At 32.0% G+C, this 18,902-nt stretch overlaps 1 protein-coding gene across 1 annotated transcript in view; it reads right to left on the minus strand.

The window, feature by feature from the left end:
• Nucleotides 1–3,031: 3,031 nt before the first annotated feature.
• The window catches only part of LOC130814109 (abscisic acid 8'-hydroxylase 2-like), a 16,939-nt gene continuing 1,068 nt past the window's right edge, over nucleotides 3,032–18,902 (minus strand). Inside the window, exons 2-8 of the mRNA XM_057680113.1 lie at nucleotides 18,699–18,902; nucleotides 17,860–18,009; nucleotides 16,698–16,958; nucleotides 15,685–15,774; nucleotides 15,191–15,376; nucleotides 13,606–13,724; nucleotides 3,032–8,916 (exon numbers count right to left, since the gene is read on the minus strand). The exon at nucleotides 18,699–18,902 is cut by the window's right edge and continues 115 nt beyond it. Coding sequence (XP_057536096.1) covers nucleotides 8,823–8,916; nucleotides 13,606–13,724; nucleotides 15,191–15,376; nucleotides 15,685–15,774; nucleotides 16,698–16,958; nucleotides 17,860–18,009; nucleotides 18,699–18,902 — 1,104 coding nt within the window. The 3' untranslated portion in view covers nucleotides 3,032–8,822. The remainder of the gene's footprint in view (nucleotides 8,917–13,605; nucleotides 13,725–15,190; nucleotides 15,377–15,684; nucleotides 15,775–16,697; nucleotides 16,959–17,859; nucleotides 18,010–18,698) is intronic.

Raw genomic sequence — 18,902 nt, forward strand, 5'->3', positions numbered from 1 at the left:
TGAACTTAAAAGTTTGTTTCACAACTTTAGGGACTTATCATTTGATGATGCCAATGATTTATTATCTAATGGTAGAGAAAATTAGAGAAAGCTATCTCAAGTACACGAGCAAAGTTAAGTACAAATTCATTTCGTTTATTTACTAGGTATAACTTTTTACTTTTAATACAAAGTGTTAACAAAGTTTGATAGTTCAGAAGGATAACATGAGATTCTATTAGTATTTTATCAATCACACACTTTGATGATTGTTTTTGTTAGTAATTGGGGAACTATTTGATCGGTTACATATTTATTATTCATCATACTTTGAGTGGTTGTGTGATACTATCTTTCGCATTTCTTCTCTCTTGTCAATTTCATCTAATTATTATGTAATAGGCTAGATGTGTTGCATCTTGAGATTGCTCATCACACGGCATGTTGGAGAACATGTCATGCAAGGATCTGTACAACTAAGTACCTGACTTGAAGTTGGGAGCCCTCTATTTTCTTATTATCTTGGTTGCCAGTAAGGTTTGTACTATGCCTAATATGCAGAGAGAGGTTGGATCACATATCAAAGGAGGAACAAGAAGAAAGAAGGCACCACGGTTGAGCTGGCATTTTCTGGAGCTGACATGGGAAAAAGCTTAAAACAATATCAACCAAGTACAATGCACAAGGTCATAACAAAAAAGAAATAAAATTATGGGTAAGGGGGAAGAATCTATTAGATTTCAATGAGGTGGCATTTAGGAAAATCTAACATTGTAAATATAGAGGCTAGTTTGTACTGAATGTATGTTGGTGAATATAAAGAAGTACCTCATGGTATATGGAGCTGGTGTTGCAACCCAGATGGTTGGATCATTCGGACGGAACAATACTTTCATCTCTATAATCTTAAGAAGGAGGAAAAAGCAGAGGTTGCGTTGGTGAACTTGGATGGCGACGCGTTACTTTGGTTTCAGTTGGAGCACCAATGCTGCCCAATCATATGGTATTTCATATAATCATGATAAATTTTGTGAACCTAGCTCATACAAAGAAGCCTATAAAGATCCATAATGGATGGAAGCTATGAATAAATGATTAGATGCTTTAGGTAACACTTGGGTATTATGGGTTTGCCTAAAGGAAAAAAAGCTATTGGTAGTAAATGGTTTATAAGGTTAAACAAAAATCAAATGGAGCTTAGAGAGATTTAAAGAAAGACTGGGTGTTAAGGATATAATCGAAAATAGGGTATAGACTAATGTCTTCAATTAGGTGTGTTAACATTGAACTTGATGTAAATGATGCTCTCTTACATTGAGACTTGCATGGAAAAGTTAACACGAAAGTTTCAGAAGGTTTACCACATAATCGGATACAAGTATGCTTTGTTGGAAATGTCTCTCAAGCAGGCTTCTAGACAATGTCATGCTAAATTGTCAGAAGAAATTAATATATGCAATATGTTTAGTTAAAAAAAGGATTATTCTCTATTCTTGAAAAAAAACAACATCAATGTATAGAGGATGCTATTATTATTGGTAATAACAATGGGGAAATAACGACCTAAGGAAGTTACATTACTTCCTAGGTATAGAAGTTAGTTACGATGATGATGGAATGGTTGATTCTGCAAAAATTCACTAATGATCTGTCAAAGACTTGTGAAGTACAACAGTTTAAGAAGGTAGTATTTCCTTCACTTATTAATACTTCTTTTGTTCATATTTACTTGCAACATTGTGTTTTAGCATAAGTTTTAAGAAATGTCATTTTTAAGTGTATAATATCTATAATACCCTCAATGAGTAGGTAAAAAGTTGATGTATGGAGTGTGAATAAAAGTATGTAAAATAGAGAATTATATAGTTGCTTTTTGTCAAAAAAGATAATATTGCAAGTATTGTGAATATCCAAAAGAGGAAGGTGTTGCAAGTAATTTGGAACAGAGAAAACATTAAACTATCTTCTCATGAAGTTGTTTTGTTGCAAGATCCTACTCAATACAAAAGTACAATAGGTGAACTTAAACACTAGACTAGAGTTGTCATATGCCATCCGGAATTTGAGACAGTTTATGCAAAAACCTCGAAGTTCAAGCCTTACGACATACGTTGAATTATATTAAATTGTTCTCCAATATTTTTGTGATTTTCCACTAGGGCATGTGTTGCCACTAGAAAATTTGTAACAAGATATCTATTGTTGCTTGGTACTTTACTTATATTTTGGAAATTTAGGAAGCAACAGACTATGTCTAAGTCTAGTTCTGCATGTGTTGACACTAGAAAATCTGTAACAAGATATCTATTGTTGCTTGGTACTTTACCTATATTTTGGAAATCTAGGAAGCAACAGACTACGTCTAAATCTAGTTCTGAGGTTGAATACATGGCGATGGCTAGTACAGCCTTCAAAGTCTCGTAGATTGTAAGGCTTTTGCAAGAATTAGGTTATTATTGATAATCAATTAGCTATCTATATAGCTAGAAATCCGATATTAAATGAATGTACAAGGCACTGTCAGTATTGTGCGCGTTGTTCAGGTGTATTTGTATAGCTTTAATGTTTGTGTATCTAAGTTATTAGTTATTGCTGTGGTGTATCAGAATTTGATAGTTTATAATAGAAAATCCTGATTATTGTTTGTTAGTAGTTATGCCTCTAGTTAGTTAGGTATGGAATGGATTTAAGGCTATTACAAGGTTATGAGACTTTGTCCTATATTGGTCGTATGAACAAGTAGAATGGGGTTCATTGAGTAAATGAATTCTCTCATGTACTAAGCTAGTCTTTTGGGTGAGTTCCTTTATTTATTCTATAACTAAGATATCGCAAGAGTGGCAAACCTGCTACGTGGTGACATGGGTTAAGCCAACCATGACCAACGAGGACATTGGAACTTATGAGGGTTCAAATATAATGTAATGAATTTTGAGGCCATTACAAGATTATAGGACTTTGTCCACATAAGTTGTACACTTGTATGGGGTAACTAATGTGAGGTTTATAGAGTATATGGACTCTCTCACCTACTAGGTTAGTCTTTTGGATGATATCCTTTTTTTTTTTTTTTGAAAATCACCTGGGATAAAATTAGCTCAAATCGAGCTATTCCAAAAGTTAACAAACAGTCGGGGAACAGGGGCACACAAATTTTCTCATGACTCACACCCATATCCCACCTAGCAACCATATGGGCTACCGTATAACCACATCGACGAACAAAGCCACATTGAAAGCCATCCAAAGAAGACAGGTAATCAAAACTACAATCATAGACTAGATGAATTGGAGTAAGTCCATTGTCTTTGTTGGGGATGGTAGACATCACAGTGAGAGCATCGCCTTCTAAGTGTATCAAGTTGAAACCTATGTGTTTTGCTACTTCCAATCCATAACATGCAGCTGAAGCTTCTGAGACATCTACGGCCCAATTGGCGTGTACTTGTCTAGTACCCATGAGAAGGATACGACCCTGGTCATCTTTGAAAACAATGCCCAACCCCTGTTTGCACCCAACCCCCATATAGGCGTCAAAATTGAGCTTGATCCAGCCATTAGCAGGAGGCTTCCATGTTTCAAAGGAAAGCACTCTCGGGCGAGGAACATTGTGAACTTTCTGTGCATATATCTTGTAATCATTCACAAGCTTGCTCATAGAAGAAGTTAATTGTAGAAGATCACAGTAGGTATTCTCCATGACCGCCTTATTTCTACCCATCCAACATGCCCAAAAAGAAGCACAAATAAGGGACATTTCATCCTTTGGAGAGTGGGCATGCAACCATAAGAATAAAGTTTCAAAAGTATCTCGAGGGAAAGCATTAATAAGAGAGCAAAAAGGGGAAGCAAGCCAAACATCACGAGCATCGACACATTCCAGCAGAGCATGACATAGTCATTCATCAGCTTTGTTACATCGAGCACATATTGCAGAGGAATGCATATGTCTCCTAAAGCGAACCGCATTAACTGGCATGAAAGGCATTGTTTTTACAATTTGTCGACCTTTTCATGGCATGAAAGGTTTCAAAACAAGCAAAGCATTATCAATGATCAAGCGCCCCAGGATGAAAGCACTTTGATTAGGAGAGATGATCTTGTTTAACAAAGGCTTTAATATATTCACAACAGTTTTTGAAATGACCTTATATATCACATTACAACAGCTAATAGGTCTATAGTCCTTAAGAGACTTCGGTTCGTCGCACTTTGGAATAAGAGAGACACAGGTTTGGTTAATCCCCTTCAAATAAAATAACCCTTGCCACCATCTCTTAACAAGACACACAACATCATCACCAACAATATCCCAGAACTTTTGATAAAATAGAGCATGAAAACCATCCGTACCTAGGGCCTTAGTGGGGTGCATTTGGAATACAGCTGTGCATATCTCTTTTGTAGTAGGTTCGTCATCAAGACTATCATTCATGTCATCAGTCACCATTGAGCCAACACCATCAACTGCTTCTTCAAAACCTGAGGGAGAGCTAGTGGCAAATAAACTATCATAGTAAGCCGTGATAAGACTTTAGATATCAACATTGCTAGTCTTCCACGAGCCATTTTCGTCAGTCAACCCTTTTATCAAGTTCCTTTGTCGTCTAGAACTAGACTTATGGTGGAAGTATTTGGAGTTCTGATCACCATCTATAAGTTCGTTAGCCCTAGATCGCATACGCCAATATGATTCCTCATTCTTATGGAGTTCATCAAGCTCACTTGACAAGGATTTGCAATTGTCGATCATGTTTGCGTCTTGAGGGCATCGTTAAGCAGCTCGTAGCTTTCTTTTCGAGGCTTTGATTCTGGACTTAAGGACCCCAAAAGTCGATTTGGCCCATGAAGACAGGTTGCTAGCACAGTTTGCAATAAGGAAATCAATATCAGCACCTAGACCTTCTTGCCAAGCATCAGAAACCACTTTTCGACAATCTTCATTAGAGAGCCAAAGAGACTTGAATCTGAATAGTTTTGCGTCACACCCTTCCCCTTGTGGTCTAGACGTATGAAGTATAATGGGGGCATGATCCGACTGGTAAATAGGAAAGTGACGAATATCGTAAGAATGGAAAATCAGTTGCCACCCTGAGCAAGCCACAAAGCGATCCAACCTCTCCCTAATCAGAGTAGCAGGAGAATTACCTTTACTCCATGTAAAAGTACTCCCTCTGTACCCTAGATCACGAAGACCATAGTCATCAAGGCATTCTCTAAAAGCATCCATGCCCCTTTCAGCTCTGGCCCCACCTCCTTCCTTCTCATGATTACTTATAATCTCATTAAAATCCCCAAAAAATATTACTGGCCCCGGTGAGTCTTCCATAAGTTTCTTGATTAAATCCCATGTTTTGTGCTTATTTGGTCTACAATCCAACCATAAATGCCACATGCAAACCACGTAGTATCCACTCCCCCCGCTTCACTAATCTCTACCAGGATGTGTCTTGTTGAAAAGGAGATTAAATTAACAGATGCATTCCTTTACCATAAACCAATGCCACTAGAGTGGCCTTCGCCACTGACACACAGGCCATCACTAAAGCCACATTTACCTCTAATCCCTTCAAGTTTACATTTTTCCATCATCGACTCCATAATGAAACAAAATTCGGTCGCTCTCGCCAGCACCAACTGTGGAGAGCTTGAACTGTCAGGCGATTGTTGAGACCCTGACAATGCCAACTAAATATTTTCATTTTTGTTTGTGGGGTTGGGAACAACCGACCTCCGCTACTGAATCCTTGGCAAAACATTCGACATTAGGTTCCATACAAGACCTTTTCCACACGCACTCACGGTTCTCCATAATAACATCAGAGTCCCATGCTTTCCTCTTTTCCAGACATTTCAAGTGATGTATTTTGTGTGGGCCCAACAATATTTATGGTCCCCCCTAACATTCTTGTCCCCTTTATTGTGTTTTTTAATTTTCACAAATATTTTCGGTTGGGATTTGTGACAACCAATTTGAAAAGGAGGACATGACACAACAGCAGTAGTAATGGACCCTTCTATTTTAATCATATTCTCGTGACCATCAGAAGCACTAACCTCAATGGAAGCTGATGGTAGAGCCGTGGGGTCTGATTCCCTTTATATTTTATCACTTGCATTAAAAGTATCTTCCTGAGAGCTAGCCACGAAGCCGATCACATCTTCCCCATTTGCACTATGAGATGCAGGATTACACGTCTTTATTACCTGATTTCCAGTTTCATTATCGTGTATGGTCTCTGTATTTCTCACAGGAACATTCAAGGCTGTCGTGATTTTGGGCTTTACTACAAACACGCTCTTCTTTAATCTCAGGGCATTTACTTCTTCATTGTTCTTGCTGAGGCCCTTACGTGGAGAAGCTTTAATATTCAGACCCCAACCGTACCCAACTTCCGTCTCTTCATCAGAAACATGTGAACAATCCTTCTCAGTATGGCACATCAATCCACACATGAAGCAAAAGTGTGGAAGACGCTCATATTTAAGCGGGATCGTTAACGTAGTGTTGTTCTTGAGACGGATCATTTGGAATCTCTTCAACGGTTTTGTCACATCAAGCCAAACCCTAACCCTACGGAAAGGGTTAATATTAAGAAAATCCTCTTCAATCTCCAAAACATCTCTCAATGCCTTGGCAATGGTTCTCACCTTCTCATCCGATCTGTAACCAACGAATAGGTTGTATAGACGAATCCAGAAAGGCAAAAAGTTGAACTCCATATCAGCGGGCGGTTTCTCTCTATCGATTTCTTGGAGAACAAGCAACTTATTTTCAAAGCACCACGGTCTACCGTTGAGGACTGTATCCCTATCCCTCCAATGAAAGAATTGAAAGAGGAACAAATTCGAACCCATACTCCTTATAATAACGCCATCTTTAAGACTCCAGATATGCAACAAAGTTCGTCGAACGACATCGAAGTTTAGCGGTATTGCTGTAAGGATTTGGTCAACCAATCTTAAAGACAAATTATCATCGTTAGCATCTTCAATGCTGTCTCCAAGATCTACAACGTCGTTTTCTTCACTAGTTAACGCTAGTTTGGAGCATTGCTCGACAAGGTCATCCGCCATGATAATCAAACGAGAATCAAGTCGGGGCTAAAAGTCTCTAGAGGAAACCCACAAAGAGGATGCAAACCCTAACCCTAAAAGAACCTCAGAGAAGGGGACTTACACAAAATTCTTTTGGATGATATCTTTTTTCAAATTAATTAGTAATTTACAACTACAATAATAAATTTCATCTATTTTTCAAGTCATCTTCATCATCACATCCAATGTATTCTGCCCATAGAAAACTATAGCCAGGGTTCAGGGAGAGAAGGACGGCGGCAACTCATATCCATAAAGAAGAGCGCGGTCAAAGAGTCCTCTGACTCGAGAAAGAAAAAGTATTAAATATTAAGCAAGATAGATAAATGACAAACGTATAACATGAATTATTTAAAATATTTTTTTGGTTGATATAATTATGCATGATATTTATTTTTAAAATATAATAATGATGATATTAAAAATTAAAAAGTACAATATGAATCGGTTAAGAGTCGAATGTTATTAAAGCCATACAATATAGTATATATAAAATTAATATCCTTGACTTTTTTTCCGTAATAGTTTTTGATCAAAATATACAAAATTGGTATAAAGTTATATGTTGTAGATATAGGGTAGGTGAATGGATAAGGGACATGTAAGACTTTATACCACCAACTACCTAATATCATAGCAGAGAAAAATTTTATGCCACCACCTATCTAATATCATGGCAGGTAAGTATGAAATTTTCACACTTATATCTATCCACTTCCCACCAAATTCATACACATACTCACCCCAATTAGAGTGAATACGGTGTAAACTCCATATAACTTTACATGTGTGCCGTCCTTAACATTTGACTTTTACAAATGTGAAAACCTATATTAGTCACTCTATGTAATTAAATTTGCCATACCTTTTATTTTAGTTCATTCTACTAAATTTGCTTGCTTTGTAATTTTAAACTTAATTCATACTATTTCTTTAATTCTCATCCAATATCTTACTATTTTATCTTATCCACACATTTATTTTACTTTTTTTTTTGATATAAAATATCACTTACCTGCTTTTTTTAATTTTCCTACTAATTTTCTTGTAGGGCAAAATTGATGTTATGGAGGAAGTAGTAATTAAAAAGTACAAAAAAAGTCAGAATACCTTTTTGGGCATCTTCCAAATACCACAAGTTCATAAGCGTTGAAATATTATCTTCTATTTCTCAACTTTCGGGATGTTGAATTCCCTTCATAACAAATTGACAATTGTTTTGCAACAATCTTACATACTCACATAACCAAATACTCCAACAACTACCGTATTGATAGTGATACTAATAAAATGGCCAAATTAAGCCTTTCTACAAAAACAAGGAAAAATTGTGTTATGATTTTCATGACAGTTGTCATTAATAGTTTTTTGTGGATTACTAGATAAACTGGTAGAAGAAGTAGAGATACATGAGAATCGAACTCAAAATCTTATTTAAGAACTTGGTACATGCTTTTAAATTAAGACAATTAAAACTCAATTCCAATAATGGGTTTTAAAGTAACAATAAAAGTTTGATTTTTTTAAAAGCAAGAAATTTGGAATTTAAAAAAAAAACCACTCTTTGAAAAACAATGGATTTAGAATTAAAATGGGAGAAGGTTCAAGAATTCAAATGGGATAAGTTGCCCCTATCAAACACTTTTTTCCTAGACTAGATAAGAATATTTCTTTCAATTTCCTAGACTAGATAAAAATATTTCTTTCAAGGCGAAGAGTGTAAGATTTTAATAAAAAAAATAATTTTATTTTCGTGGGTGCACCATTATAGGAAAACCGCGATTAGGAATAGGAAATGGATCATATTGAATTTCATCTCCATTTCCCACAACTTTCCACCTGAAAATTTCCGAAAACATGTAATTAATATATATCATATATATTGAGGAGAGGATCTAAAACAAAATCAAATAAAATCGATAATATTTCAAAAAATTTCAATTAAATTTCAAATGGGTAAGTATTCTTTTCCAATTTTAAAAATGTGGGTCCTTTGATTGGTCCAATTCAATTTGGGCCCTTGTATAAGCTAAATCCTAAACAATTACACTTCAAAACTACCCTTGAAAACGGTCCGGAAGATCTCATTAAATAAGATCTCAACAACTGTAGTTTCAGTTGTTTTAATAGCCCTTTGATTGGGTATATCAATGCTCTATATTCAAATAATCCTATTTGGATAAAAAAAATTATTGGTACATCTTAATTTAGCTTACAAGTCAATATTTGGACCCAATTTATGAAAAGCATTTTTTCAAACCTTATGATTTTGATTTGATGTGGATTTGGATTTCGTACCCAAGATCCTCTTCCCCGGATCTTTAATCTCTCTCACGAAATTAGCACCAACTACAAATTTTATGTAAATCAAGGAAAAGTAGAATATATATATATATATATGAAAGTAAAAAATGTGTAAATTCTGAGAATTAAAAAAAGTGTAAGTCATAGCAAAAAGTAAAAAAGTAAAATTTATAAAACAAACTTCAAAGAAATTATAAAGGAAATTTCAAGAGAAAGTTTGTAATTCAATATTTTATTCGCTAGTCATGATTTTAAGTATGTATAAAATATTATGTTATTATCGGTAGTGTTGATGCAGGTTAAATTACCTATGTTTCGAGGTACAATTGCAATCAATATTGAAATTTGATTGTGTTTTATTATTAATAATAGTTCATTTTTTTGATCATGATTCACGTACCAAGCTAGAAATGTCTTTCTTTAATATTAATCAGACACAAAGTTGTATACTAGAAGTAAATAAGATTTGAGTTGTGCTGAATGAAAATGGGCTCAAACGATCAATGTATAGTTTCATTTTCAATGATTTATGACTTGTTAACTTACTTTTTTTTAATAAATAATAAATAATTAATATATAATTTTATTAAACATCTACCTAGCTAAACAACTGGCTTATCTATATAAATTAAAAATGAACAAAAACAACCAACACTTTTAGCTAGTTAGAAAATCAATTAAAAATCAATTGTAATTTGCAAAATACCGCAATAATTTTTTGGTTTTAGTATAGAAACCAACTTTGCTTAAAAGCTATTTATAAAACATTTTTTGGCTATTTAATCAACCCATAATTATGGAAAAATTATTTATCAATTACATTTATTGTCTTACCTTATATGTTCCAGATACTCACCTTCTCTCGTCATCTCATTGACACAAATATTCTTGATTTCAAACTATAGAATAGAGGAAGTACTTCAGGTTGATTAATTATGTACAACTTCTCCAAAGGTGTTATTGTTCAAGGCTAAAGATTGGGGGATTCTCAATTGGTAAATGGTGCTATATACTCGATCATGTTATATTGTTATCTTTACGTTAAGGTCCTTTCATCCGAAAATGTGAACCAAATAAGCAATTTTAACAACAAAATTAAAAAATAAAGTTTGGGTAAACTTAATTCTAAAAATAAGAGTTTTTATATCCGAGCCTAAGGTCAGGTTAGTTCGTAATTACTAACAGCGAATAAAAAAATTAGTCAAAAAAAATCAAAATTGGTCGTTCGCAGTTATTAATTGCGAATAAAAGGGAGACAATGTCATACTTTTAGAAGAGACAAAAAAGTGAAATTATATTCGTTCACAGTAGTAACTGGGAACAGGGGCGGAGCAAAGATTTTTGAGGTCCTATTTTTTTCAAAATGGGGCCCTTCGTTAGATTAAAAGATAAAAAATTTCCACTTCAAGAAAAATTGTTCAAGATAATATATTGTAACAATATCAAAAATTACTTAAAATATAGAAAAAAATTTACAAACAAATTACTTAAAGTCTAGATTTTTGATTTTGCATTTAACCAATTAACCCAACTGATTCATAAAGTCCAGATTAATAAATAAAAATAAAAAATATTCTGAAAATTAAATCTTATAAGTTATAATCAATTATCAACAAAGAATTAAAAACAAAATTAAATAAATAAAATACCTTTAATTGAAGATCTGATGTAATTTTCTCTTTGATAATTCAACTTTGGGGATCTAGAAATTGTAATTTGTAGATCTTAACAAATATATGGAGTTATAAAATAATTCAAATGGTTTAAAAAATGATTTCATGAAGAAATCAGTTATTAAATTGGAGACATGAATAAAATTCTCCTTCATCTTAAATAAAAGTTGATTTACCAAAAAAAAATTACTTTGTTAGATGGAGAAATTAATGGAGAAGTGGAAAGGTTAGAGGGAAGAAGATGAAGGTGAGGCGTGAAGCATTGGTGATTGCAGAGTTCAGAAGGCAAACATTACATTTACCAAAAATAAAGTTGGAGTGTGATTTATCAGTGGGGCCAACCGTGATTGATATGCATTTACCAAAAATAAGGCTCGGTGTGATTTATTAGTGGGGCCCACCTAATTTATTTTCCAAAAACAAAATTTTTGTCTTTGGTAAGACTTGATCTAAAGTCCCATTATAAAACATATGAGTCTTCTACCAATTCTTTCAATTATATTTTATTTTATTAATACCACTATTTAATATATAAGACCCTTTATTTCTAGGGGCCCTAGACGGTCGCCTACCCGGAATAGGCTCATAATCGGGCCTGACTGGAAACACACATGTTTTTAGTTTTTTTTGTCCCTTCTAATGTTATAAAACATTGTCTTTCTTTTGTTCGTAGTTATTAACTGCGAATAAATAATTTTAACTTTTTTTGACCAACTTTTTTGTTTGCTGTTAGTAACTGTAAACTAACCTGACTTTAGGCTCGGACATAAAAATACTTATTTTTGAAATTAAGTTCACCCGAAGCTCTTTTTTTTGTTTTTGGTTAAAATTACTTATTTATTTCACATTTTTCTTTTACATTAGACCACTTCACAATAATATAACATGAATAAATTTTTTGAAAAATACTCATATAAAAACTATACAAATAAGTCACAAATAGCTGAACATGTTAATTTTTGTAAAAATATTATTTCAGTTATAATTCACTATTATTTCGTTAATTTTAATTTTTTCAGTTATTATTAAACTAATATGTCTTGATAATGTTTTTTTGCCCAATTTAATAGGAGAAAAATATTTTTTAAATTTTAATGATAAAAAATTACACCATATATCTATAACCCAATAAATTAACTCCGACCAAAGAATCTGATAGATTTACAAATGACACAGAGGGTTTGATCCTTGGTTCTATTTACATTACATCCACGTGACTAGATTCAATTTATTAGTATATAGGCTTTACTAAGCTAGGGTAGTATCCCAAGTTTTCAAGAATTTTTGAAATACTTAAGCAAAAAAAAAAAAAAAAAAAAAAAAAAAAAAAAAAAAAATAAACTAAGTTCTAAACTTATTTCAAAAGTAAGCGTGAAAATCCCAAATTGTGAACAGGTCAAAAAAGACAAAATAGTTGTTCCCACTTAGTAACTGGGAATAACTATTTTGTCCTGTTGCTGTTCGCAGTTACTAATTGCGAACAGGTCAAAACAGGTCAAATAGTTGTTCGTAGTTAGTAAGCACGAACAGCTATTTTGTTTTTTTTGATTTGTTCGCAGTTAGTTACTGCAAACAGTCCCAAACTTCAGATTTGAAAATTTCACGCTTACTTTTAGAATAAGTTTAAAACTTAGCTTATTTAATTAGTGTTTTTTTTTTTTTTGCTTAAGTGTTTCAAATTTTCAGTTTTCAAGTCCTAGAATTTGTGAAGTTTTTAAGGTCACATTCCAGACTTAAAATTAGTGGGCCCGGCCCATTGGGTCTCAACGTGAAGGGCCTTCATGTCCAAGGCTTAAGGAAACCATTAGGTTGTGGTCCTTTTTTGGTCCCATGTAAAAAGTCTTTAACCCACTCACTCTAGCTTGGTTGTAAGAATTTCTTTGCAATTTCTTCCACAATTTTCTTTTTTTGTACTGTGCTCCACTAAAATAATCCTTTTTGGTTGAAAATATTTGTCTATGACAATTAATCATGCAATATATTTTTTTTCTTCTAAGTGAAAAATATGTGATCAATTATGTACAAGTTGGTGAAATATCTCTAATCACGTTTTTAATATCTTATTATGTAATCATTTATTTTTATTATGACTCATTTACAATTATAATTTTGATTTCTTGCAGGTGTCTTTCCAAACAAATTATATATCACTCACATTCTCTTTGTAAAGCCCATCAATTTGGGAGATTATTTGAGTGCGCACATTCGTCTTAGCCCTCTTTTTGGAGGAGGTACGAGTATGATTTGTCCGCAATCTTCCTCCCCTAGATCTCAACTTATGCGTGATACTGAGTTGATGATAACTATGACTATGACATAGTTTCTTTAGTCGACTCTTAAATAATTTATTTAAGTAATTCTCGATATAAATAAAGTAGTTTATATGCTATATGCTAATACTCTTTTAGGAAAAGTATTATGTATCATATTATATTATGTTTGTTATGTCATCGATCTATAAGACTATGTTTATAAACACATTAAAGTAATATAATTAAAAGCAAATATCTAAATATAGTAATATTAAGATAGTTGAAATGATCAAACTAACCTATAAGTGGTTGTGAGATGATGGAGGAAAATAAGCATTTCAAGCTTAGCTAGCTCACTCCCTGGACACGAATGGACTCCATTTCCGAATGGCATGTATGTGTTAGGTCTTGGTGGTACCTAAACCAATCAGCAATCGATAAATCAATATTAATATTTTTTCATTTAGTCTAAGTCAATCACATAGTTAAGTTTTTCACTCAGTCTAAGTCAATCACATAGTTAAGCCATCTCATATTAAACTTACTTATATATTTGGTCTAAGCTATTCACATAGGTTAAACCGTCTCATATTAAACTTACTGATATACTCGGCCTAAGTTATTTAAACGGTTTAAGCTGTCTCATATTAAACTTAACTATAGAAAAAAACATTCTAAACCAACAAAGAAGATTTGTTGACAAAAAGTTAATTTTAAATAAAATTTTGAAGTGGAAAATGTCAAAAAAAACACTACAACATAATTTGTTTTCAGTGGGATATATTTAGTGACATTTAATTTAAATGTCGCCACTTTAAATTTCTACTAGTATATATAGAGGTTATAATGACATTTATTAGACCCTTTAGCAGCATAATAAAAAATCACACTAAAGCTTTTTGCGATATAGGATTTAGTGACATTTCTCACAAATGTCACTATAGACTATAGTAACAATTACATATGCCACTAAAGATCAAATAAAGTGTCGCTAAATTACTTTATAAAGAAAATTAAAATAAAAACTAATGATTATTACACTAAAAATATAAATTACTGACATTTTTTTAATGCCACTAAATTTAATGCCGTAAAAATTTGTTGTAGTGAAAACAGAAAACAAAAAAAATTGGGAATTCCTAAACAAATTCACGTGATTTTAAGCTAGTAGAGGTTTTAAAGAGGGTCCCCAATTTCCCCTAAGGCCTAAACACAAGAAGATTTACATAAGTCCCCACCAAAGATAATCTAGCATTGATAACCTTATATTTCCAATCTCTCCAAAAACCAGACATTTGAATTACCTTATACTCTCTCGTACTAATAGTTCTTAGTACTAATAAAAAATAGTTAAGATATCATAATTTTCAAGCCTTTTAATTACCTAGATGCTACTAAACCGAAGCTTATATTTTGGCCTTCAAATTAATAAATATCAAATTTCTCCGTTCTAAAATACTTGTTACATTATAACTATTGACACTATTTATCATTCGAGCCTATCTTATATATTGTGACTAATTTGTAATAAAAAATATAGTCATGTCAGATTTTGTTTGAAATGTATAATCACATATTTTCATAAAATTAACTTTTCTGATATGATAATCCTCTCTCCGACTCTATGAGATCAAACCAATAGTAAAAGGTACAAAGATTTTAAAAGTTATGAGAATATTAAAATTGTGCGAATAAGATTTAAAAAAAAAAATGTATGATGATAATTAAAGAAAGTTGTGAGGATATTATCTAAAATAAAAAAGTAAATAAAAATAGAAATATTGATAATCTAATTCTAACAAAGGAATTAGTAATTTTGAATTTGACATGTTTGTAGCTAGAGTCCATATCACCATCCTTTAGGATAAGTATAAGTAAAAGTACCTCAAATCTTGAAGGGTCAAACTTTTCAGGCTGAGGGAAGAAATTAGGAGAGTGGTGAATACTTCTAAACAAGGGCAAGACTTTCCACCCTTTTGGAATCAAGTACCCTTCAAACTCAACATCATGGACTGCTTCCCTAAATGTAAATGATAGTATACTTGCTCTTCTCAAGGTCTCTTGAATCACCTATAATATAACATATAGTTTCTAAGTTAGAAACATTTTTTGTCATTTTATTTATCTCATTAAGTTATTATATAAATTTAGGTGATGTTGCAATTTCAATTTGAAAGAGGAATATATAAAAATATAAATCATCTGATGAATTAAAGGTTGTGCACACACTTTATAAATTATTAAAGTCTTTTCTTCCATTATCATATGATTTTAAGATAATATTTTATTGGCTTGTGAAGTATTTGTACCTTTTATATTGCCAACTATAAATTGATATTGACAATAAATTTAAATCAATTAACAAAAACAAGTAATACCCGATTAGTCAAAGGCATGTTCTTAGTGTCCTCCCACGTAAGCCCACGGTTATCTTCAATCAATCTTTGTCTAACTTGTCCTTGTTCCTTCTGCAACTCCAAAAGTTAATGGCGATCATGTTATTAAGTCATAATAAAGGATATACCAAAATATTACTCTCAATCAATAATGTATTATTTTTAAGATCAACAACGAAAATTCACTTACTCAAATTAAAAGTTTGTGTTAATAGTTAAGGTCTCTAAACTAATTTTATATTCTATTATACCCCTTTAAATCTTTAATTATACAATATATTATATATATTGTTAGATAGGAAGTGTACGTTATAGTACCATAATTTTCCCTTATTCGGAGTGTTAAATACTCCGCTTAAAAGAAAAGGTAAATATAAACTTCTAATAATATATTAAAAATTCAACTCAATAAAATATTCAAATCAAAATATATTTGATTAATTCAAAAAGACAATGATTTTCATCATTATTGTGACTCTCGATACACCCAAGAAATACTCTCTCTGTTTTCATTTGTTCTTCCCATTTATTTTTTGTGCAGATCTCAATGCAAACTGATAAGTTAAATAATTTTTATTAAGAGTTTTAAAAATTCTAAAAAGTTGATATTTTTAGAAAATACATATTGAAATGAATCTATCAAAATTCCGCATGAATATATTTTTTTATATAGATCAATGAGAAATTATAGTCAAAGTGAAACACTAAAATTTATAAATTCTAAATGAGAAGAACGTATGAAAACGGAGGAAGTACTAATTAATCATTACCTTAATTAAAAGTTAAAAAAATAATTTAAGTGTTAAAAATAATTTTATATTCTATTATGCGCTCATTTAGTATACACTAATAGACTATATGTGCAGATGGACAATAAAATTTTCTTATACTTAGTGTTAAATATTCTAAAAAAAATCAAAAGACAAAGTAAAATAAATATTGATATATATGACGTGGATGATAAAATCAAATTCCAGTGAAGTTGAAAATATTACCATGACATGTTTGAGAAGTTCCTCATTATCGTGTAAGTATTTGAGAACCCAAGTGAGAACACTAGCAGTAGTATCATGAGCAGCGAATATGACTCCAATAATATTATCGGCAATTTGAGAATCGCTTAGTTGATCAGAACTGCTAGATGATCTTTTGTCTTGCCATTTTAGTAACACACCTAATAATCCTCCATCTATGTTCTCATTTTTTCTTCTCTTTGCTATAAGATTTGTTAATGTCTCATTTAGAACCTTCCTTGCCTAAAATGGACAAATATACATAGAGAAAACAAGTGTATTAGTAACTAATATGAAGTAATATGTAAAAACAATTTAATAATCATTATAAATAAAGTTTACAACTGTCTTTTATGAAACTATCTCACCCTAAAAACGGGTTTATATAAATAATTTTTTTCATGTAATTTTCACCTTAAAATTATAAGTGATCATTTAAGACAATAAATATTGGTCCCTTTAAGACTCTAAGTGATAACTGTAAGGTTATATTAATAACTTTTAGAGTATTAAAAATAATCACTTTAAATTTTAAGTCATCACTTTGCAGTTATAAATGATCAATTTAATTTAAGATTGTAAGTGTATATATTTGTGTAAAGTATAAGCATTAAGCAAGAGCGAGTAGATAATAAAGATGTTCTTTTCAATTGTTTCTTATACGTTACTTCCTCCGTTCTTTAAAGTATTCCTACAAAGAATGCTCACCAGAATAAAAATGAATATAATCTTTAGATGGTAAATGTATTATTTTATTAAATAATAAATTAATAGATGAAATATGAGGACCATAAGTATTAAAATATTAAAATAAAATTAGTGGAAAAAATATCGTAACCATAACTATTAAAAAAATATTTAAATAAAGTTAGTGGAAAGAATAAAAATGAAATTAGTGGAAAATATATAGGGCCATAAATATTAGTAAAATATTATAAATAAGGCTAAAAGGGTTAATTATGTTCAAAATTTATAATATAAACAGAAAAGTTATTTTTGAAAAATAAATAAAATAACCTAAGCTGATAAATGGGAAAAACAACTTTAAGGAAGGGAAGAGTATTTATGAAGGATAAAAATATTATTGGAAAATAGTGATAATGTGGGGTTGAAAGAGAAACTAAGGCAGTGCAGTGAGATAAACCTTCATAGCTTTATGAAAAGGAGTCCCGGGGAAATTCAATGGCATGGAATTGTAGCCTTTCTCTAAGCATTGATACAAATTCTTGATGCCTTCAATCTCCAATTCTCCTTTGTCCCCAAAGGCCGAAATTATTGCGACATCAAATGCGTACTGAATTTAACATTTTATTAGCCAAGTTAGTTTACAATTAACATCACATACACACGTACATCCTAAAAAAAAGCATCATCATTATATCCAATATATGTTGTTCAAAAAAGTTATTATTGTTTGGAGAGTGACAGAAAACGGTATACCATACCCTTATCAAAGGAGATAAGAAGGTTACGGCCAATAAGACTCTCAACTCGAGAACCCCACAAATGAAAAAAAAAGCCAGACAAGAGTCACAACAGAAGACAAGTAGGAAGACATATCTAAGCAATATTAAGGCTAATACCATAATCCAGAGGATAACAAACAGAATTATAAATGCAAGACTCGGTAAATAAGTTAAAGGTAACTATCAATATACTAATACGACGTTTCTAACTAATTTTATTTCTAGTCAAGTGCTCAGAGGGGTACAACTCTTTCATCTCAATCCTGATTTGCTTCTCTCTCTTTTTCTTAGGTCTACTACGACTTCTCTTCCCATCAGCAATAATGTTTTCCACCCTTCTTACAAGCGAGTTGGTGGTCTTCCTTCGCAAATGCCCGGACTATCTCAATCTACTTTTACGGATCTTGTGCTCCTAAAATGTACTCTTTAGTTCAATTGAGATTGAGTATACCAGATGTAACTCCTCTAACTATTGAATATTTGACCCAAATATGCTAATGATATATAGTTGTTATACCTTCTTCATTTCATGTAGAGTATTGATGGTATTATTCTCCCAAGTAGGAAGAATATTGAGGACAATATTCTCAATATTAGATATAGAGCCCTTAAGTGCACAAGGAAGAAAAGAGGCTTGAATAAGCTTCTTAAGCTTAGAATGGTATTCTCCTTGGTGGAAAAACAAAGCCTCAGGACCAATCATCTTCTCTTTGCTAGGTGG

The sequence above is a fragment of the Amaranthus tricolor genome, chromosome 5 (genome assembly GCF_026212465.1).
Source record: "Amaranthus tricolor cultivar Red isolate AtriRed21 chromosome 5, ASM2621246v1, whole genome shotgun sequence".
In the NCBI taxonomy this organism is placed as follows: Eukaryota; Viridiplantae; Streptophyta; class Magnoliopsida; order Caryophyllales; family Amaranthaceae; genus Amaranthus; species Amaranthus tricolor.